Genomic DNA, 24,412 nt, shown 5'->3' on the forward strand with positions numbered 1-24,412 from the left:
TTTCTTCCTGACTCTGCTCTCACCCTGCTTGCAAAGTGCTGTAATAATTTTGGAGTGGGAAAGCTGGTTCATATTGTCGTCCAAACATTCTTTATATGCTTGAAAGAGTAGCCAATACTCTGTGGTGTTGTGAGACAAATACACTCACAAGTAAATTTTTTAAAAAATAGAGTATTTAAAGAGTAAGCTCATTTTCATAAACCTAGTCAGCCAAATGCTTTGATCATGTAAGCAGCCTCTAAAATTAGTGGAAGAATAGAGCCTTCTAGCTCCCCAATTGTCAATATTGTACATTATGCAGCTTTACAATTGTCAGTATATTTTGGATTTATGGGTTTGAATGTGATTTTCCTGTATATAAACTGGTTTAAAAATTAAATGTGGCACATGTTTAAGGTGTAAATTGTTATTTTGTAATGTATGCAACCTGAGGTATCTCCAAACATCTTGAGAATATCCAAACTATTTAAAGGGTCCTTTAGCAGTCCCTTTGGAAATGTGGGAAGATCAGTAAGGTGACAATTAAAACAATTCTGTTTCATGTATGCACTGTACTATAATGTGCAAATGTCACAAAACAATAAAATCAGGGTAGCTTTTCTGTCAGCAAATATTTTCTGTCTGATTGTAAATTTTCACATTGTGCTGTTGCACTGAGCAATTTAGAATGAGATATATATATATATATATATATATATATGAAATAACTATAACAGTTGTAGTTCTGTTGGCATTTGGAGAGTCATTTCTGTCATTTTATGAGTAGCTGTGATAGAAAAGTTCCAGTTCAGGAGTTGGGGTGGGGAATATGGTGTTTGTATCCTTAGAAACACTTTCCTTTTCCTTGAAAATAGAGCATTATTTATTTGAGCACTGCAACTATATTAAATAGATATTAATTATTATTAAAAATACATTTAAAAAAAATTTAAGATCACATGGAGATGGGGTATAGTAGGTGAATTATATGCTATCCACACAAACCTTCATATGTGGGAGCAGTTCTTATCTACCAAGAACATCTTTTTGCTTGTTTAAAATGTAGTGACAGTGATTCTTGCTACAATTATACAGTTAAGCACAAATGTTACTTGGATTCTGGTCTACATTAACAGATTAAAACACTGACAGACTTTATAGCATAAGATTTTTTTTTCAGAGACTGGTTTTTCTAACTTATATTCCCCTTCTTCCCAATTCTCTTTCAGATAGCGGTTCTGTGGATGAAAAGGTTTAAAATCACCTATTTGCTATAGGGATCATGTATTTTGTTGATGTTTGTTTGTGACTTATTTGACCTGTTTTGTTCCTTCATTTTAGTTGTGAAATCTGCATGGTTTTCTCCCAGCTTTCCACTCTTTTGTTCTCCTTTGATTGTATTGCAAATGTGTTGCATTGATATACAGGGTATCCCTCACTGTTGTGCTTACTGTAATTGCCAACACAGGGGTCTGCTACTGTCAAACATGATATCTGATTTTTGCCTCCAATTATCACCTACCCTGTGTTCACTGTAGGATTTAAAGGGCAACAGTATTTGGGAAGCAATGCCTCTGCTTTCCCATGGGTTCTTCCATTGTGTGTCACTAAATGCGGAATGCTGCCAAAATGTTTCCCAAAGGAACAGTTAGTCTGGCTTTGGCCTGGAGCTGACCCTGCTAAACATTTTCATATGTCTTATATGTTTGATGCAGTTAAATTCTGTCCAAAACTTACTAAAAAGCAACCAAGTGACTGTTCATTTTTTTGATCTCTATTAAAGGCTCGGTTAGGAAGTGTAAGTTCCTTGGATGCTTCCAAGCTTTATGCAGTCCAAGCATTTGCTGGGTAAGTAAAAATATAATTGTGAATTTTGTTTTTTGAATCTGCAAATTGGTCTTACAGGACTATAGTATTTTTTCTAAGCTTTTTGTTTTAAGAAATTATATTAAAAGGAAGATAGTTTTGTTGTGTATGTCTTCCTCTTTTAATATTTTTTATTCTTTATATTTTGAGAAATTAATGCAACAATTCTGATGCTGAGGTTAGTTGGATAAGAGGGTTTTTTTACCTTTTTGCATATAAAATATGTGTCCTTTGAAGCTGTAGCACAATTTTGTCTTCATTCTGGTAGATGTATAGTAATTAAATTCTAGCAATACAATATTGCTCTAGTACTTGAAATTAAGAAGTCAAGTGAAAATATCTTCCAAGGGCAGACAGTGAATGTGGTAGAAACCTGTACATTTTGTTTTGTCATCTCCAAATGAAGTCATCTTGCATCCAGTTCTAGAGATTCCTTCTTATTTTGAATACTTTCTTATTATTCAAGAAAAGTAAAGAAAAAAAAAGCCTTTTTATCAGTTATATCAGTTACCTAATTAAAAGAGGTATAATCCTTTTGCTGGTGCACTCTGTAACTACTTTTCACTATAATTACAATTTATTGCCAAGACAAGGTGATGAGATTAAATTAATCATTCATCTTCTGCTATACAATTGACACTATGAAGATTTTCCTGTTTAGATTCCTATTTTGAGGGGAGGTGGGTGTCACTAAAAGGTAGTTACATCATTAATTTTCTTAATATTATGCACATGTTTCTATGGAAGGGATACTTAGGGTAATATTTGTACTTCTTGCTAAACTTCAAACAAATTTGTAAGTAATCTGCAGGTTTTTTTATGGTGTAGGTAGTTTCCATATAGTTTGTCATACCTCAGAGTGTTGTATTCCTGCCCTTTGATCCTAGAACCATCAGAGCTGCTGTAAGAGTGTGAGGACACGTGTGACATTGTGCAGGATCAGTCACCAAATGCAAACCAGAAGAGAAACAATTTAAAACCTGTTTATTGTGTAGTTAAGGACAGAATTTTGTAAGCAGACCATGAATGCAGGAGCTGAGAGTCCAGTGTTGTACCTGTCCCTGTAGAAAGCTGCATGTGACTATACTGTTTTGCTTTATGTACTACTTGTCCAATCCAGTTGGCTAATTACAGTTTCTTAATAGATGTAGACCTTTAAAAGGTAACATGGAATTCCTATTTTTTGTGGGTTGCACACAAAAAGCAATATCATGGGTGTACAGAGAACTTTTGCCAGTGACAAGGAGTGACAAGGACTAAATAGACTGAAGCAGTTCTTTTTATGCCCTCTCTTCTATTCACAGGTGAATAAATTCAAATATTGAATCCTCTGAGAATAAGCTGTCTCAATCCCTTGTGCAAACATCCTGTAACCACTGCATAGGACTAGTTAAAATGGCTGACAGTAGCTCAATAATAGCTCATGTTTTTAGATTAAACCTTAGTTCTATTGCTGACAAAGTTTAGACCTGCTTCACCTTGCTTTGCTGTCCACAGTATCTTTATTCAAGCCTCTGTTTCACTAGGCCTCCCTAAAACCAGTTATGCAATTTTCATTTAACTTCTCGTTCAGGCAAAGAATGCTGTCATTTCAAAGACATTTGTGGCTCTGTTTTAATCACACTTCCCACTCTACTCCTTCGTGCAAAAACTAATGCTAATTCCTAGGATCCCTCAGTCTTTTTACTGCCAGCACAACTGACTGCAGTTAGCTGACTCCTCCTCCCTCTAATTCTCTCCAAAATGTGATGCCATTTGAAGTGAGGGAGGGGATTGCTTCCCTCACAGCCATTGTTACCGTGCTTTATCTGTGCAAAAATACCCCAGCTGACTGTCTTCTGCCTTGCTCTTCCCTCTCTGTCATAGCACAATGCTGTGAACCCACCTCATGCACCAGCACCTCCCAAGCCCATGGCAGGGACAGCAACTCTCCATTCTCTGCAATGATCTTCGCTTCGTTGCATGAAATGAGAGAACAGCCCAAGACAAGAAAGTAAAGACCAAAGACAGCTTTTCTGTGGCTTCTCATGCAACTTCTCTATTAAAAGGCAAAAGCACCACCTTTCCTGGTTTTTCCATGCCAATGTCACATAATATCATCTTCATTTTATTTTTCTTCTCTGTCTCAAAAATGAGACACTTTACAGCTCATTATTTCCATATTTTTAAAAAGTGAATGTAGGTCAGCTAGAGTTCTCATCATGTATATGAATCCTGGATAGTACTGTTTTACCTTTTCCAGAGACTTGCTCTTGTATTAATTTACTGCTTGCCTAATGAGGAGTCAGAGACTGATAATTTTACCACATGGCCTAATCCGTTCTGAAATTTGCTAATGATACACAGATGGTGCTGCATGCAGATGATTACCCCTTCAGTTCTCTATGGTAAAACATAGTTTTCTTGAATTCTATGACAAATTCAAATAGATTAATTAGAATATTTCCAGAAGCAGCAAAAAATAGTCTATATGGCAGGCTTTTTTTCCTTGCATTGAATGATAACTTTCATCAAATTATTATGATTCCACTCCATCATCTTCTATGTCAAGTTATTGTTGGGTTATAATTGGAAGTAGGTAGAGGAATAGAGAATTCAATGTATAACCTACATTAGCATGAAAAGTTTTTCCCTTGCTATGTTGTTTCTTAATGATGAGTAAAAGGAGTTCTTACTGAACTTACTCCATTTTAGTCCTAGTTTTATGTTACAAAGCAGAATAATAGATGGAAATCCTTTTACCTCTAAATTGCCTCTATGTGAGCATAAGAATGCCTTACACACAATAAGTTTTATTTACTGCTGATGGAACTGCTCCTGAGTAGCAAAAAAGCCCTGAGTTTATTTCTTGGTCTCTGTACATTTGCTTTTCACAACCTCAAAAATGTTATTTTATTTCTATCACACTTTTGCTGGGTTAGTATATCTGAAAGCTGCAATTTGGGTCACATTGATCTTTATGTTATTTGAAAAAAAATTCTAGTATCACAACCCAGCATGGAAAAATGGTTGTGTGAAAATATAAAGGAATTTCATAAACAGATTGTGAATTCTTTTCCCTTTCTCAGAGAATAGTGCAGGTGCATCAAAAGAAAGTGAAAAATTCTTCACTGATTTTAGTTATATCTCTTTTCACACAATAACTGTAACATGCATAAATAAATTTAGGGCTTTCAGATTATAAACTCTTTGTTGTGAATGTAGTTTTTATATACACAGAAACAGAGAGAAATATAAGAACTTAAAAGTGTATTTGAGGCAATGCCAAACAAATAGCCATGGAAAGGAAATTACTGGGTCTTGAAAAATCTGATATCTCAGCTTCTCTGAGGATTTCCAAGATCTCTGAACTAGAACTGACAAGGTACATAGAGATCTTCCAAAACCCTGTGTGGCAAATGTTCAGGAGGATACCTGTGTTAATTGTTTGGAAGAGATGAAGAAAATGAAGCCAATTTGTTATCCAGATCAATATGTATTCTTTTAAATTCTGTTAGTGTGTCAGCCTTTCATTATGTGAAGTGACTCCAAGTGGCTCTGTTGTTTCCAAGTCATATGTGAGATCTAACTGGGATTTAATTGTGGGCTCAATGAAAAAGCTCAAACCAGGCAAGAAGAAATATGATGGCCACCATGGAATTTTTTTTTAAATGTGACAAGTTCTGTTTTCCACAGTCACATGGAGTAATATGAAATGTGATTATGTATTTAGCTAGACATTTTTAGCTTTGTATCAAATTTAATGCAACAACATTCATTGACATCAATGATGTTCAATATGTAATGTTGGGCTGCATCTCAATTACCAGATATACAAGAATTTATGATGGAATGCTCTTCTTATAATTTCTAAATCAATGGTAAAAAGTTTTAGGAGGTATTAAGCAACCTTTTAGCTACTCTGCTTTGGGCAAGTGCCAGAAGAAAAAGCACCAAGAGCACTCACAGTGGTTTTTCAATTGGAGCACTTGCCTTTAGCTGATAACTGCTAATTTTGATTTTTAACTGTAAAGACAGATATTATAAGCAGTTCTTAAGGATGTAGTCTTGTAAGCTCCATGTTTTTATTTTCTTCCTTGCCTTTCTGTCTTCTGCAGTCGTGGACTGTATGGAATTGACAGCATGCCAGACCTGAGAAGAAAGAAATCTTTTCCCATTGTTCGAGATGTGGTGAGTGACTTCTGAAACTGTTGATTGATTTGCAGTTGTGTAGGTCTTTCTTGTCATTAGTATTGTGCATGTGAATGACAGTTTGCAACAATTGTTTTATGGAAAAAAGAGTCTTGAGAGAATGGATTGAGGGCAGTAAAAGTCAATGAGGCAGTTGTTATAATGGACTAGATAAGTCTGAATATCTCATTGGATATTTAAGTATTGCTTGTGTAATCAAGTAATGTGCATTTCATGCAGTAATAATCTACTCATTTTCACAAAGATGCTGTTTAGTGTTTGGGATACTGTTTCACTTGATTTATTTTGATACTGAAAGAGAGAGAAAGTTCCTTTTAAAAAGCAGCCCTTTTCCACTATTAATATTTTAAAGATTATGCATATTTTAGGTACAAGGGAAAGGTATCAGGGCTTTTAACAGTCATTGTAAATAAGAATAATTTAAGAAAATAAATTTCCATGTGGAGAATAATGGCAGTTCCTTTGAGATTTATTCTGACATCCAGTCTAAACAAGATTAAGTAGAGTCTCTCTGCTCCAAAGAATTTCAAGTGCTATTAACATTTCTCTTTTCCTGTAGTATAGAATTCATAATTCAATAAAATACATATTTAGTATCTGATGATGGTGAGCCCCCAAACCAATTTCTCACTGTAAAGAAGTGATGGGGTGTTAGGCTAAGTGGATGATTACCATTGTTGTTATTAAAAGATCAACCTTAGCCAATTATTGCTCAATGTTTTCTTGGTTTCTGTGCTCACTCTGTGGTGATCCACCACACTGTCAGCAGCCAAAAAGAGAAAGCACAGCAACCATTTTAGAGTAGATTTCCTTCTGAAATTGATGAAAAGTTACTGTACAACATAGTAGAGTCTGCATTCATTTAAATCTTTTTGACAGTGGCCACTCCACTATTAGTTGTATTTAACTAGTACAGTCTATTGTCCTGCTATGACACTTTAATGAATGCTAAATGACACTCTGTTTTATTCTTAATAGTTGGAAGTGCTTACAGAAAGGTATAGCTCAGAATACATTAAGACATCAAAATAAATGTAAACGAACCTTTTTTATGCTTACTTATGACCATTTCAGAAAAACAGAAATAATATTGTTAGAAATGAGTGGTGACTAAAATATATTTTTTTTTTGTTGTTATTGTGTAATGAATCTGAAAAATTAATATTGTTTATAATTTCTTTCCTATCTTGTCTGGATTTTTAAGGCCATGGTAAGTACTTTTATATTTATAAATGTGCTGATTGTATTAACTGTTTTGGATTCCATTAATATCGTGTTTTATTATGACTTCCTATTGGAAAGTTAAAAAATTGTTTTGTGACCAAGAATTTAATCATAAAGTAAGTAGTGTCTTATGTAAATGTGTTCTCTGCATCATGTATACCTGAACTGTTAGAAAAAGTTTATGTTAAAAAGTTTTCAGTATATTCCAAATATCTTTGCTGATGATACAAGCACAATGTTTAGGTCTCAAGCATGAAACTTCCACTGTGGTACTGAAAAGTCTTAGATACCAAGAGAAAGAGAAGTTCAGTGTTCCCTATTCTTAAATTCTCTTGTATCAATTAGATATATTTTTCCTTATTTTCCTAGTCCATCTGCACTTCCAGTTTCACTCCATTATTTTCATGCTTTCAGCATTGTATCTCAATACAACGTTTATCAAAATTCTATGTGTTTTCTTAAGATGATATCTCTAACTCCCATTTGTTTTCATGAATTCACATTTTTAAAAATCCAATTTTCAACACAGAAGCTTCCCTTTCACAGAAGTGGTGGAAGAAACCCAAAGGATCATGTCCCTCCTTTGGGTGCTCTTCTCCCAAATTGCTGAAAAGTTTTTGTATGCTAATGCATTGGAGTCTCTGCTTATTTTAGACTCTGTCATTAGAGAGAATAAGGCAGTTACAATCTGCTTGCAGGAACAATTCTCTTTGCTGCAGTCAGGGTCATCATAGACTTGTGGTAGAATATATCTGGTAAGGGAGAGAGAGAGACAGTGCACAAAGTGATGGTTCAAGGGCAGCAACAACACAGCATCAACAGGTCTCTGTTTACTGTGGAGCCAGGAAAAATAGTCCAGTGTACTTGCTGATGGAATTGCTGTAATTTCTGCTTTTAAAAAAAACATATTCTCTTTTGGATTAGTTAGAGCTTGAGTTGAGGTGAGAATAACTATGGAGAGAAATATTAATAATTACAGTGGAGGTTAGCAGCTTCTAACTCATAGTGGCCAATAGGCGTGAACTGCCCAACCATAGCCAAAGGTGGCTCTGTTTTACTGTCTGCTTCTGTTAATGCCTGTCATCCTTTTGAATGTTATCAAGACTCTAAAAAATTCTTGTGTTTATTCAGTTTAAAGGTAATGTTATACAGTGTAATCACTGTAATCAGGCAAATTTCTTCTTTTGATCAGTCAAGACTGTATTGCTCCCTAGCTTTATTATTTGATTGCAAGAACACACAAGAATAATTTGTGAATCTCTGCTGCTGTTGTAAAGCAGTCTGTTGAAGTGAGCACACCAGATGAAACAACTGCCTGCTTCAGCTAAAATGATAATGCACTGAAACTTTTTGTGTCTCCACAAAGAAAATAAATTATAGAGACTGGAATTCAAATATGGTAATTTAAAGATTCATATAAAAAGAGATTAATTTAAATTACAAATGTCATATTCTCTGCTTTTTTATGTTGTCAGCTAAATACCTGGACTATTTTTTCTTAATTCTGCTATCAGCAGTCCATTTTCTTAACTCCTTTAATCATTGATAGGCAAATTCAGTTATATTACTAACAAAAATATTCTTACATTAAGTAGATAAGTCATAAAATATTAAGTATTTTTATATTTGTGAGGGCTTTTTAAAGTCTACTAAATGGAAATCATAACAATATAATTATCTTAGAGGCTGAACAGATCATGCTTTTGTATCTGTGCTACTGATATGAAGAAAAAGCAGATGATATTACAGTTATGTCCAGTAATGATTGTGTAGTGGAGCTGAATTGCTTTTTTTTCTAAATTTTTTTTCTGGGCTTAATACTGCAGTTCTGTTGAATATTTCAGGATTAGACATCAACATTTTTAATAGAAAAATTATGGTTCATAATTACATGAGTAATTTCCCTCAGTTCCTTGCTTCCTCTCAAGTTATTTTTCCCCCTTCCTTCCCCCCTCCACTCCAAGAAACATTACAAATCTCTCTTCCAAAATAATAGAGTTGAAATCCCTAGAGTGATATTCCAGTAGTTGCTCATAAAGAAACAATTCTGAAATTTTGCAAGTTTTAAATGCTGTAAACAGTGAAATTTTGTCACATTCACCTCTAGTTTTTTTACTCAGCATCTGTAAAGTGATAAAAAATGGTTTGTCTTTAACTTTTTTCCCCCATTTTTAGCAGGCTGTAGAGATTTTTAAAGGAAAAAAGAAAAGATTATCAAGAAAACGGAAACCCTCTGTAAGAGCAGGGAAATGAGTATTTCATGGCACAGCCAGGAGTTATGAAGTTACATGAGCCTGTTCCTCTGTGCTATTTTAGCTGTGCAAGACACAGCTTGCCTATTTTATTGTGATACAGAACTTTTTTTTTTTCCCTCAACACAATTGATCATTTAAGATGTAATTGTAGATTGAGTCCAATTTGCTTTTACTTACAGTTACTGCTTTCAGTGTTTTTGCTAGAATGACTTCTAATTATATTTATTTATTTAAGCTGCTAAGGCAAATTTGGAGGTAATGAATTAGACGGTGTAGATACAAGTTATTAGGTAATTTAGAAGGCCTTGAGCATAAAGGAGGGTAATTTATTTTAAATCCTGTATTAGGGAGTTGCAAAACAAAAATTAAATAGACAATGATCTGCTTTATCATCTTATTGTTTGGGGTTTTTCTAGGCTCTTTGGTTTTGATAATTTTTTTCATATGTTCATAATTCAACACTGCTTAAGTTCTTCATGCTCTGCAGGTCAAATTTTTACCTAAGACATAAGGTAGTATCTGGACATCAGTTTGAGATGGTAAACAAGTAGGAACTTCTGGCAAGTTCTGTGTCCTGTCAAAGGAGAGGGATGAAACACCAAAGATCCTGTTGCTCTCCAAATTCTTTTGATGTCCTGACATTTTGGACTTCCTGGAACTTCCAGCTGATGAGCTGCATTTATCTTTCTTTCTTGCTGCTACTTGAAAACAGAGAGGCAGTAGGGGAAGAAGTTTTCTCATTATGTTCATAACCTGTCACCTTGTTTCCCATAGATAAATCTGGCAGCTTTTTCCCCTTTCTCTTTCCAAAATGTTCACTCCTCCTTGTTTCATTCCATACTTATGAAGTGACACTGCTATTTGTTCAGTGCTTCATGCTGTTGAATTATCACCAGCTTCAGTGTTTAGAACAGAAGCATTTTATGTGCTTTCTCTTGTAGATGTAGTTTGTTCTTTTTTTTTTTTTTTCACCAAAATCCCTGCAAATTTAATCCATCCGACTGTTAAATTTACTGGTTTATCACAAATCCCACTAAGATATCACTTTCTCCCAACATGACAAACACTTTATTAAGAACAGCTTAATTATCTGTTTCCTGGTAGGTTTTGTTATTTTATATAGGGCACTGTACTGTAATTTTAGACACATTTCTGTTTAAGAAGCAAAGCAGTAAAGCTCTGTGATTCCAAGGGCACCCCTTGGGAGAGCTGGGCTTGAGGGACATGTGACAGGATCAAAATTGCTTCCCCATATTTTTTCTCACAGGAAATAATATCTGTTGATTGACTTACAGTGATAACATGGAACTGCAGTTCTGCTGGCTCATGTTCTTTGGTATTGCTGGAGGACAGAGCACAGCAGCACTCACTGCCCTCTATTTGAGATTAATGTTCTTATGCCCTTTGTGCTCCTGTCCTGCCAAGTCATTCACATTGCTGTGTTCCTTGGAATGCCTGGGATTGTGCAATTGATACCTGAAAGAGTCAAATCTTTTCCTAAGTGTAAGGGACATGAAAACTATAAAACTAGCATAGTGGAGGCAAGTAAATCTACATGGGTACCTGGCAAGATTTGAGAAAAAACCCTGTGTTCCAAGATGGATCAAAAGGTCAATGCTTTTAAAGTACATTTTAAAACAAAAAACTCTACTGATTATGAAAGTTATTCCTTTTGCTTTTAATGATCCAAAAGCATTTTTACTTACTCTTTTTAACTTTGATGTGGGGGTCTTGTAGCATTGGGTTTTGACACAAAAAGAGTGAAAAAACAAAACCTGAACACTGTTTAATCTTTCCTGTGACTTTGTCAATCTCACTGGCATACACCCATGGAATTTCCCCCATTCACAAAAATAGAATGAAAGGATGGTCACAGAGAAGTAAACAGAATTATTTACTTAATAATAACAGAATAGAGAATCTGGTAGCAAATTAATGGCATAGAGATGGTAAATTGCTGCATTTATAAGAGTAAAAAAAAAAAAGGAGGATTCTTTGTAATAGGAGAGAGATGAATCTATTACTACTAAGCCAAGGATGATTTCTCACCCTATAATTGGTTTCACAAGATTAATAATTCTGTGTCAGTCTGCAAGTTTAATTATTATCAAGAGAAACTCATTGAAAATTGGATCAGGGAAAGTGAACATTTAAAATTAAAATTGAACAGTCTTATAAATAAATAAATAGAAATCCATTTTAAATATACCAGTGTTTAAAATTATATAATTGGAAGAAATTAGAATTGTCTCTTCATCCAGAGATTAATGATGTAAGCCTAAATTGCTTCTGGCCCAGCATGCATTTCACAAAAATAAGAATGTCACATACAAAGTATCATTTAAACTTTTGCTGTAATAGTTCTGTAATGATGGACTATAGAGACTCACTTCACAGTTAGATGTAAATCTGCATCCTCACAACAAAAGCAACAACAAACTTATGGTTAGTGGGTGGTATAATTGATCCACACACTGCTAGACTGTGAGGGCAGCAAAGCATGACAGAGCAGATAGTGGATGACAGAAGAACAGAGATAAGGCACAAGTGTACACACACACTTGGAATTATTTAGAATAACAGAAAGGAGGAGTGAAAACAACACTGCAGGTGCAGACCAGTAATATAACAGTGTTATCTTTGATATTGTGCACAGTGGAGTAAATATCATCTGTCAGGCCAAAAAGAATATTGATAGTAGAAGTGGTATTTAGATTTGAAACATTATTTGTAAAACACAGAGAAATGAGTCCCCCCAGGGTTCTTTCTGATCGTTATAGTCACTAGTTAATTCTCAAGGACTCATTTAAATTTCTGGAGGGTTGCAATAAGGAATATAAAATTTCCTTGTTTATTTGTATTAAAATTACTTTGTTTTCAGTCCCTTTGTATGTACCATACTACAGCAAAAGAGTTCATCTCTGCAACCAAGTGTGTTGTCTTCAAAACCAGAAATTGTCCATATACCAATAAATCATGTAGCCAAATGAGGACAGCTTGACACAGAGTTCTGGTCTCTTTCCCTGTCTCAAATAACCAGAGTATTTCTCCATATAGCTATCTATAGTACTGAATTAATATTGCCTTTAGGGAAAATAATACTTTAAGATTTCTTGAGGTCTTTTTATTTAAGTAACATTTTATATACGTACACACCATTTAAAAATGCTCAGTGAGTTACAAAAAATTATCCAGACTGACAACTTGAACCATAAGACTACTGCAAAATGATGTCCCATGTTGCTGCAGGCACAGTCAGTTTCAAATTAGGGCAGGATGCCTATCCTTGTACTACATTAATTTGATTGGCAAAGCAGAAAAACAGTGACAGCCTGTGGTTTAAAAAACCTGAGTCACGAATCTCTGAATACCAGGTTTTGTATTAGAAATGGCAGTTCAGCTGGGCACTGCTGAAAGTAACAGTAACAATGATGGAAAGTGTACTTCCATTATGTACTGAAACCCCAAAAAAATTGTAAGCTGCAAACATTAACTAAAAGGTTTTATATCTTCTACAGTTTTGTTTACACCCGGTAGTTTAACCAAGTGCTATTAGCCTTTCATTAGATCCAACAGCTGGTGTTACTTGTGTAATTGGTAACTCTTTTGCATTTGCCTTAAACAGACACTTGCAGCTCGGAAATCTGGTATTTCCATGGGCATGCTCATGAGGACCTCAATAAACACGGATGAAATGGTAAGTGTTTTCAATGACAGGTTTAAGACTTTTAAGTAACAGAGAAATTTTTGTTTAAAGATCCCTAAAAATTATTTCAGCCTTACACGCTGAAAACTGGATGAAATGGAGTGTATTCCATTTATTGTGTAGGAACTTCCAGGGAACTTGAGCAGAATTTGTTGCCTGATATGACTGAACTTAAAAAAAAGCAATAATTTGAAGAAATACAGGCCCATTTTGTGTTTCTCAAATTGCTAGTGCATACATACCCTTCTAATATACATCCTATTCTGAAGAAAAATGAAGAGTTGAATTTTTCTTGCACTGTTTTTAAGGTCCATAGCAGAAGAATGGGAGAACAGAAAATACTGACAGAGTGTTCTGGGAACAGGAACATGTAGGAGAAAATTGACATCCATCAATCTTACCTGGTTTATTGTGAGCTTTCTGTGCTTATATGGTAATCATGAAGTTATGATTTGCTGGTGCTCAGGGATGGATTGTTGAGATAGAAAACAGCTGGTGTTTGAAATGTTCTTCCAGTAGAGGCAGTAGTTATTTTATTCTGCTATCTCAAAATAGCAACAAAGGTTAATAGAATGGAAAACTATGGGGTCTTAAGGAGCTCAAGGCTGAGGGAAAATTATAGAGGAAGAACTTGTGGCATCCAAGTGCTACAAAACAAAGACTTTACTCAGCTTTGTTATAGTTTGTACAAAATAGCTGAGTTCAGTAAAAGACCCTAAAATACTCCATGTACTTTATTAAAAGATGTTCACTAAGAAAACAACATGATATATAAGGATTACTACCTTATATGAAAAAAAAAATACAGCATCATCTATTTATTTACATGTCTCCTCTCATGTAAAAACTACCAGGCTCTGACTTTGAAGGCCTGAAGTTGCAAGTTTTGGAGATAATATTAATTGCCAACAATGGCAGGACAAGAAAGAATATTTTGGACTGCACTTATAGATTCTTACATAAATGGTCCTGCTCAGGAGGAAAAAAAAGTAGCAAATCCCAGTGAACAGTGCACTGCAAACCTGTCTCCAATGCTTGCTGTCAACCAGAGAAAATACTGAACTCTGATTCAGGAGAAATGGAAAGGGAAAATTCATTTGAATGTATTTTTATACCTCTCTATTCTTTGGTCTCCATTTGAACAGTGCCATATAAAAAAACCTGTGTACCAGGAAAAGTTATTTCTTGAGAAATCTTGAAATAAAGATGTAAGTCCAAAGGCAGACAGCAAATGTAGTTTAGACAAATGGAATTTCATTTGATGAGAAAATGTAAAAAGTTAATTCAGAGTAGATGTGAATGAGAGAAGCCAGTCCTATGTCAGCCCTCAGTACACACACCAAGGGGCAGGGAGTGTTCTTTCACAGACAAATGTGAGGGTACAGCCAGTAACACCTCTTGCAAGATATCTAAAACAAGGAAAAGGCACTACTTTTCTACTTCTCTAGGTAGCCAGCCAAACTTAATAACCTAGGGCATCATTACACTGGGTAGAAGAGGATTTGAAAACAAAAAAGGACAGACATTTTCAGGCATAAAAGAATTCTCCTGATACACTCCACAAAATGAAGAAGTGAAATGCAGATGAAGAAATGGAATCACCGATGAAAGTTAAGGAAAAAACATCCCCTTTGGGCAAGTTATTCCTCTGATTAAAGCTTTTCTAGTTTTTACCCTTCCTCAAGTTTTTCTGGAGGGAATATTAGCGACTCTGGTGGGTGTGGGTTATTTGGCTGATTAGATTCAGTATGAAAATTCTTTGAACTAATGCCTTTTATTAAAACTCAAGTGCCACCTACTCAAAAAATTACACCCTGGGGTTAAGGCTTTGAGCTTTGCCACCTGTCACTGCTATCCTGGCACAGCACACTCATGACACAGTGATCTGTGTGTTCTCAAGCACAGACCCAAAGACACTTTAAGCAGTGTAATACTTAGACATGTGCTTTCATTTCAGCATGCATTTAATTGCTTTGTTGAACAAAGAGCTGGACATTTTTGAAAATTATACATCAATGACATGGACAAGTATTTCAAGTAGTATATGGCACATGTAAATTTTCCTTCAGAGGATTAAGCAGATAACTAAATAATTCTCCAATATATTAGTAGGGCTAAATGTTGCCAAACCAGTTATTAGTTATATAGTTATATTGGAAGATATTAGTGCCCTGTTGTTATGTTCTGTAATTCACATAACAAAAGCATTTAAACAGAGAAGAGTAATAGGAATGAAAGCCTCTACACAGTAAAAGAAATAAAATTCTCCTTTGCAATTTGCTTTATTAACAACAGGGGAAAGAACATGTTCAGCAGCAAAAGCAATTCTACAAATTGTGTCTTTCAGCTGAAAATTTCATTTACCTTCAAATGTTTATTTTAAGGCCTGTTGAGGGTAAATTTTATTACTTACTGACATTTCAGAAAAATGTAAAAGTTACTGGCAAAATTCCAAAAGTATTTATAATGTAAAAAATATTGAAGCTGAACAGGGTGAAAGGGCAGGATTTGTGCTGAGGCTACATGAGCTCAGGAGTGGGAGAGTGTAATCAGTGGCTTACTTTTATTTGATGAGATTATATATACACTTGGTATTAGAGGATAGTGTTGTATATAATCAAAAGTTATTTTGTGCAGTGTATCTAAGTCCCCATAGGAAGTATTTAAATTAGCAGAATTAATGGTAAGTAGCTACTTAAGATGCCCAAATGAATGTAATGCTGCTTTTTTTCCATTTTATTTCTGCCTCAAAATATAAAAAGACTTTGTCTTAAATGAATAACTTAATTCCAACATAAGTTTGCTGTTAATGAGACAAAACAGCCATGCAGAGTTCTTTTCAAAGTCTAAAGCAAAATGAGTAAATCGATATTTTGCAAATTCTGTGTATCCTTCTACGTATATCCTGATATATTGTTACATTTTGAGTGTAAATACCATATAATTCAGAAACAGTTCACTTGTGTTAAACAATACAGCTGAAGTTTGGTTTTTTTCTTACCCAACAGAAAATACATGTCTTCAAGAAGACCCTACAGGCTTTGATCTATCCAATATCATCAACTACACCTCATAACTTTGAAATTTGGACAGCCACAACTCCCACATACTGTTATGAATGTGAAGGGCTCCTCTGGGGCATAGCCAGACAAGGCATGAGATGCACTGAATGTGGTGTCAAGTGCCATGACAAGTGCCAAGACCTCCTAAATGCTGACTGCTTGCAGAGTGAGTATTTCTGACAGCTTGAGTGTTGCATTAATTCACACCTTTGGAATTTGTGTGCATGCTCAGCTGAAATGAGGGACCAGATCACCCAAAATCAGTCAAGGTGTGTTGATGCTCCTCAGTTGAGAAGCTGGCCAGAAGGTTTTTGGAAAACCTGCTGTTAGCTATGCTTTTGTCCTTGAAATCTGTCAAATATTGCTGGGCATTTACAAAATAATGCTTGCTAACATCAGTGCATTATTTACTTTCCACTGCTTATGGCAATATCTGGAGCAATTTATTACTTCACATAAACCCTCTTTGTTTTATTTAACTAAAACACAAAAAATGTCAAAGGAAATACTAAAAAAATATTCCTGCTAGTTACTGTAGTCATATTGATGTTCTATATAATAGTCAAAAACCTGGAACAGTAAGTAGGATCTTGTCCCTTCAAAATAAAACCTGTGTGTCTAAGAGGGAAAAAAATTATTCAGTAAGCCATTTGGCACTAGAAATAAAGCAAAACAACCTTTTCTTTGCTTTTTCCTTTCTCAGCTTGGTTCCAGCCACCATGCATTCTCCTGTGAAATATAACAGTTTAAATAACTCTTAAATTACAAAAAAAAAAAAAAATATTATATGATATTCGAAGCAATAGAAAATCAAGACCTGTAAGTTTTCTGGTATTCTGATTTTGGAATGGAATGGGCTTCCATACTCTGGAGTTATTCAGCACTGTTCACTGTTTATATGTTCTAGAGCTTCTACATGTAGGAAAACTACATAGATATTTCACTCAGTTCTTCCTTCTTTTCACTGTGTTCTCTGTGTGAGGAGCTGTCATGAGGGATGGATGCTCAAATTTTGTACTGCTCAGGAATTAATTAAAATTTCCCAGAGCAACTGACCCCATGGAGAATAAATCAGTGATGAATTTCTAACTCGAACTTCCTAACCATGATTAATTGTGATTCTGCACTGTGGTTGAAACTGGGCCATATCACCAGCACCCCCCCAAAAAAAAATTTAAAAAATTACTCAGAGCACCATGACACATTTTATGAATTTTTACAGATATATATGGATGATAAGTCTGCAAAAAATAAAGAAGATTGGCAGACATCTGTGGTATGAACAGTTTGAAAACACTGAACAACTGAGTTTTAAAAGAGCAAAACCTCTAGACAGTAAATTGCAGATAAAATATTTAACATGCCTAAGGGATTCCACTCTTCTCATTAATATGCAGATGTTTCTGAGCATCCTGTCATGTTTTTTGCAACAGATTAATTGTTCAGTGTTCATAGTATACTGCTTTGAAATTTTCATGTTCCTTGTTTTTCATTGAAAAAATGAATTGATCAATTGCTTAAATCTCTATTTCTGAGAAAGTTGATGCTAACAGTGTCATAAAGTGAAATGTAGTTATTTTTAACATAGTCTTCCTTTTACCCATCTCATAATCTATAGGATGTATTGGCCTTCAAAACTTTTGTGGTTTATTTTTGTTAATATATAATGATTGTTAATGTGGATTGTTAATGTAGAAAGGAATTCACATCTCAAGATCTTTAGGGTCAATATATAAAATTGTTCTAAATTAGATTTAGAAAAAAAACAGTAATACTTTCATTAGCTCTCTCATCTTCTATAAGATATCCCTTTCTATTATTAGGTGCAATATTAAATTAGAATTGATTTCAATCATGTTGAGTTTGTATCAATCCCTAGGGTGAAAAGAGCTTGTTAACTTCCTGTGCAATGTAAGTTAAACTATTGTCTTAATTAGTTTGATCAATACTGCATGAAGTGTTGTTGATAGACAGCACCAGATTGTCTGCAGTAGGGGATGGAAAACTAGTTGCAATAAATGGGTATAAAGAGAAAGATATTTACTTAAAGGACGTTGTATTTTAACACATATTTCAGTTTTATCTGTGCTCTCTCAAAAATCAGCAAGATTTCTAAATGGAATATGTTATTGGCATTCAGATTGTGCTCAGGGTTTATCTCAGTTATGTCGTTGCATTTCTACTTTTTAAGTAAGAGCAGAAAAATAAGAGAAAATGAAAAAAGTTCCCTCCTGCATCTTTTAAGAATGACCTGTCATAGTTTCCAGGCAGCTCAGCAATCATCTCTTTTGTAATAAAATCACTAGAGAATTTTTTAACTGATAGTTTGTTTCATGGTAGGACATAATTCTATTTCTACTAATTCCTGATCTTTCAGTCTGGATAATCTTTTATCACTAGAATTTTGGTGTTCCGTGTTAAAAAAATTATGTACTCTGACCAAGAGATTTTCAAGATTTCTCAAGATTTAGTAGCCATAGAAAACTCCTTGAAGAAGACATTTAATTCAGCCTTTTGGCAGTCTGGGATCACTGGTACCTGGTATTTCAACCCACACTTTTCCAATTTTACAACATTCTGCCTTCCCACTTTACTTCTCTCTCTATACAGAGATATCAGTTGCCCTCCAGTGTCTAAACCTTCAGACACATTGAAAACTGAAGAAAGGAAAGCATGCAATATTTGGTTTGTAAGACTTCACTGAAATTTTATACTGAATGATGACCCTTTCCAGCTCCATAGGGTTGAAAATTTCATCTTTAGCCATTGTAAGCTCAGTGCCTCAACAAAAACACCTTCAGAAAAGCATAGTGGTGTTTGATGGTATTGTAAAGAAGGAACTCTATGCTTCTTCAGTGTTGAATATATGAATTATAATTATAACATATTATTCAAAGTTATTTTGTTTTAATTTTACTAACCCTTTTAAGGGAACAATAATACTTCAATCCTCCCAGGATTTGAGGATGGCTAGTTGGATGATGTTTACAGAACTACAGAAGAGTGAAGTACTTAGTGCTGCTACTGAAATGATGATTCTGACATTCAATGCCACAAGCCCTTGAGTAGTGTTTAATAACATGAGCCAAAGTTCAACAATGGCTATAGCAAGTGGCAGTGTATCATTGATTATAAATTTTTTTGTATTTTTCTATCTTGCTTTATATGTTAATTTTGTCAAGAGTTGAAGTAGCCTTTTTAACACTGCAGGAATTTAAATTTGCTGCTTCCTACCATTCTGATCATACAAGTCTGATGTTTCTTTTCTCATACGCAACTGCAAAGTTGATTTTTGGGGTTTTTTGAAGAGCATATTGTAGAGAAATAGATTAGAAACTTTTTCCTCTGACAGAAAAAGGACATATAAGGTGAACTTCAGGTTTTTTTGAAAGGGCCTCTGAGATCAGTGGCAATTATTAGAGAGAAAAATCTTCTGAAAAGAACCGTGAATCAGGTCTGCAACAACTTGGTCTCCTTAAAATCTTTTTTGGTTGTTTGTTTTTTTTTTTTTTTTCAATTTAAACCAATAAACATTGTAGTGATTTTGATGTCTGAGAAAAATTACCTGAGTTTTTCTGCTTGACATGCCACCACAGGCTAATGCAGTCTAGAAGCATTCTCACACAGATAATATCCTTGATCTCTTCTACCATCCTCATAAACTTTCTGAAATTATCAGTAATGACCATTTTATTGGAGAGGGGAACCCTCAGTTCCATACCTGTTACATTATTTTCTTGGGCAGGCTCTCCTTTCCAAAAAGTCTCCATGGGTTTGGTGTCTATTGACTGAGTTTTGGGATCACAAATTTGTGTTTACTGCTCAGTACACATGTTGAGATGTTTCCACATTACTGATTGGCACCTAATAGTATTGGGTTTAATAAGCAATTTCATGTATAACTTAACACTGATGGAAGCTGAATATTAACCCCTCATGTTGAACTAAATCAACTGATAATTTTAGATATCACAAAGAATATATATGAGATATTTTTCAGGTGAAATAAAGATTTCTGCAGGTACTGATGCACCCAGAGTTGACTGGAGACCCTGAAGGAGAAAAAGAACAAAGTTAATTTTCAATAACAATTGTGACCTTTTCTCTCATTTCAGGAGCAGCTGAGAAAAGTTCCAAACATGGTGCAGAAGACAAAACACAGAATATTATTAGTGCTATGAAGGAAAGAATGAGGATTAGAGAGAAAAATAGACCAGAAGTGTTTGAAGTTATCCAGGAAATGTTTAATATTTCTAAAGAAGATTTTGTACAATATACAAAAGCAGCAAAACAAAGTGTTTTGGATGGAACATCCAAATGGTCAGCAAAAGTAACTATAACAGGTAATTTTCTTCTGTTCTAAGAGCTCTTTCTTTTCTGTTCCCCTGGTTAAGGAGCAAGATTTTTTTTTATAAGTAGAGCTGGACTGTGTGTTCAATTGTGAATTTAATGCATCTACAAACAGTTGAATTTACAGGATGCCAACTGCAAGAGTTGACTTTCAAGTGCCATAACCCCTTTACATTCTACTTCTCTAGGAAGGAAGACAAGTAAAAACAATAAAAGCATTGTTTTTTCCCTTTACCTCCTGCCAGTATCTTCTGTGCTGATGATAAGCTTTTTGCCACCAACTGCAAGAGTTTAAGTTCACAAAAAAATGTGATTAAAAAACACTTGAGCTTGCAATTTCAGATCCCATTGGTTTGAAACTTATCTATTCACATTGCTTGACTAAGAGTATGTTCCATTTTAATGATGCTGAGGTTGCATAATTCTTCTCACTCCATACATATTCCAGATGGCTTCCAATTGCATTAGCCTGGCTGCTCATGAAGATTTCCAGGTCCTCTGGCTTTGACACTTCAGTTTTTGAATTAAAACCTCAGCATAAATGAAGGCTATTCTGAAGGTTGAGAGGTGGTGCATGAAAATCAAAAGAATAATTGTGGAATTTTGGGACTGTCACCAAGCACTAGGGACATATTTAATTCATATGTTTATTTTTAGTTCTACCTCTAAAGGATACTGAAGGCTGTCTTGTGTTCAGGCCAGTAGAATACATACAGTTTAATCCTTGAAGACTTTTGCTAGTCTGTCCTTTGATTCTACTGCATAAATAGGAGAGGGATACTTCTAAAAGTATCTTGCCTTCTAAAAGTTTCCCTGTGGATTTAAAGTGAATAGAGAAGAGAAAATATGGTATTTCATTCCTAAGAGTGTTTTCAGAAATGAGATGTGTTAAAGAATAGCAGAATTTTACTTCTTTCACTGAAGTCAGCACATACAATTGAACCCACACCAAGAGCTGATCTGCTGAGCAAGGTGCCATTTTTAGGTAATCATATTTTAGCATGCCAAGGGAGCTTCATTATCCAAAATGATTGACATTAGAGAATGTTAACTAAATGTTACCACTGAGATAATTTAAATAATATGTGTGAAATAACAAAGCCAAATGCTGCTGAATGGTAAGAGCCAGAAGAAGTGTTTTAGCTGCAGTTCTCTGGCTTTGGTAGGCTGCCCTTTGACAGTTCTGCTCTCTCCTGAGATTTCCCCTTTTATGAATTGTGATGGAAAATCAAATTGTATCTATTTATATTTGCCACTAAATTCATATCCATTAACTCTACACCCACTGTCAGAAAGGATAGCAAATACATAAACTGTTTATGACAATTGATCTGAACTGTCACCCTGTGATAGAATAGAAAATATTTTAAAAATTCATCTCTGAAGAGAACAAATGACAAATGATAGCCATGACCCTCATGTTTAGCCACAGGGCATATTTTTTTTATATTATTGGAGGTTTTACTTTGGAAATGTTAGTTTGGATCATTGAAGAAATTTTGGATTTATTTATTTATTTATTTATTTATTGGGGGGCAGGAAACTTTAGGGAACTATCAGACTCAAGACAAATTATACAACATTATATTCATTGCTACTTTGATTAAAACAAAGTTTGAGAAAAGTATTTGAATTATGCATGAAAAGTATTTCTTTGATGCTCAGTAGTGAATCTTTATATTTATTACTCTATTAAACTATATTTTAAAATACAGTCCAAAAGGGTAGTCAGACAAACCTTGGCAGTTTCCAGACATTGGGAAATAATCCAGAAACCTTTCCTTCATGATCCCTCACTTTGAGGCCTTTATTTCCTGTTGCTGTCATCACTCTCATTTTCCTCTTGGTAATAAAAGTTAGGAGAGCTAAAACACATTTTGCTCCTTTTGTTGCAGTTCTTTGTGCTCAGGGCTTACAAGCTAAGGACAAAACTGGCTCAAGTGACCCATATGTTACTGTGCAAGTTGGCAAAAACAAGCGAAGAACAAAAACTATTTTTGGAAACTTGAATCCAGTATGGGATGAGAAATTCTATTTGTAAGTATGGCAAATGCTGTTGATATTGCTTTTTTTGACCTACATTTATGTAATGCAACTCTACCAAGTGCAATATTGACTTAATTTAAAAATATGGTTTTGTATTATGCATATTCATAACATTATGAAATTAGCAAGATCTGAATGGAGAGAGCATCAAAGTTTATTGTGGCTTTATCTTGTAGTGATCATGCAGCTTATAATTAAGTATGTTTTGGGCTCTGTTGGTTGTTCTAATCTTTAAGGGAACTTTAGTAGCATTTTTCATACTTCAGCCTTCCATACCAAGTATTGTCTTTAGAAACACCTTCCTATGTGCAGATACTGACCACTCAAGGTAAATGTTTTTATTTGACTGTGATTCTCTTGGGTGTAACTGGGGAATTTGGTAGTAACTGGTGTGGTCCAGGCTCAGGGTTGGTGTGTTTGTAATGTCCATACTTTTACTTTTTAATACTCAGACTGAGTATTGTCTGAAAGTCAGATGTGGAGAGTATGGTGTGATAGCATTGCTCAGTTTATTCTTGTATTTCTTTCTTCCTATAAAGGGGGAAGAAGTTGTCACTATTCCTGTCTACATAAGCTGTAAACAATTGTAAACACTTTCTGTGAGGGTTCAGGCATTTGAACTGGAGCCCTTTTTCCTTCAAGAAGGTGCAATGTCATAACATGACAGGTTACCTTCCTATTACCTAGGACTTCCCTGGTTTTGACCAAAATCCACTCCCTTATTGATGAGCAGGTTATTGTTTCACTAGAGTTTGAAAGAGTTTTGGTCCAAGATGCTGCTTCTATTTGCCTAGAAAAGGTACTAGAGAATCCAGCTGAATTAAACCATGTATGCCATTCCTTTCACAGTTTCAAACACTTGTATTAGAAATGAATAGGTAATTCAGAGAAAACAGACACCTAGAAACTTTTAGCTTAGGAAACTACAAGCTTCTTCTATCCAGAAGGCATTTTCTTTTTGAGGTAACAGCATTACTCTGGTAACAGTTGAAGTGTCATACCTCATTGAATGGCTTTGAGTGACGAGTAAGAGATTAATTACTTCATTGTATTTTAATTGTAGGAATTGCTTAATGTCAAAAATTGGCTGAGCAATTCAGCAAATTTTGTAGGAAGTTTGTTGAATGTAGTTTCTCAAAGATGTGAGCAGGGCTATAATAAAATCCCTAGGAACTTGAAAATATTCTATTTTTTTTCCCAGCACTAGGTATTACTATCATCTACTGCCCTAGGAATAATATTTCTACCTCCCTCCAAATCCTTACTATAGCATGAACCTTCCTCAGCAACTGTTTTGCACTGAATGCATTTTCCAACATTTTTATAGCACATGTGCTTTCTGAAATAATCTCCCTGACTTATTTAATGCTTTGAATTTCAACTGAAAGTATATGAGAATTTCTAAATTGTACTAAATAAACTATAAATGTTTGATCAGAAGATTAAATCTAGAGTGAATCAATATAATTATTCAAATTACTTAAGAAGTATTGTTTAAATTAGGCTCCATTAGTGGCAATTGATATTTAAATCCTGTTTAAAATCTAATATTGACCATCATTATAACTTTCAAGTGATAACATGCAGAAATAAGATATCTCAAAAATCTTACAATCTTATACTTACTTACTATACCAAAACATGTTTTTAAATCTTCCCATCTGTTCCAAAACAAGGACTTGGAAAAAACATTGGCTCCCCACTGTGCATTTGCTCTGTCATAGCACCTGGAG

At 34.6% G+C, this 24,412-nt stretch overlaps 1 protein-coding gene across 1 annotated transcript in view; it reads left to right on the forward strand.

The window, feature by feature from the left end:
• Positions 1 to 24,412, forward strand: part of UNC13C (unc-13 homolog C) — a 112,858-nt gene that overhangs the window by 14,688 nt on the left and 73,758 nt on the right. Inside the window, exons 2-8 of the mRNA XM_079317692.1 lie at positions 1,209 to 1,231; positions 1,763 to 1,827; positions 5,943 to 6,015; positions 13,141 to 13,212; positions 16,230 to 16,449; positions 20,399 to 20,626; positions 22,529 to 22,670. Coding sequence (XP_079173818.1) covers positions 1,209 to 1,231; positions 1,763 to 1,827; positions 5,943 to 6,015; positions 13,141 to 13,212; positions 16,230 to 16,449; positions 20,399 to 20,626; positions 22,529 to 22,670 — 823 coding nt within the window. The remainder of the gene's footprint in view (positions 1 to 1,208; positions 1,232 to 1,762; positions 1,828 to 5,942; positions 6,016 to 13,140; positions 13,213 to 16,229; positions 16,450 to 20,398; positions 20,627 to 22,528; positions 22,671 to 24,412) is intronic.

Source organism: Erithacus rubecula, assembly GCF_903797595.1.
Source record: "Erithacus rubecula genome assembly, chromosome: 14".
NCBI classification, from domain to species: Eukaryota; Metazoa; Chordata; class Aves; order Passeriformes; family Muscicapidae; genus Erithacus; species Erithacus rubecula.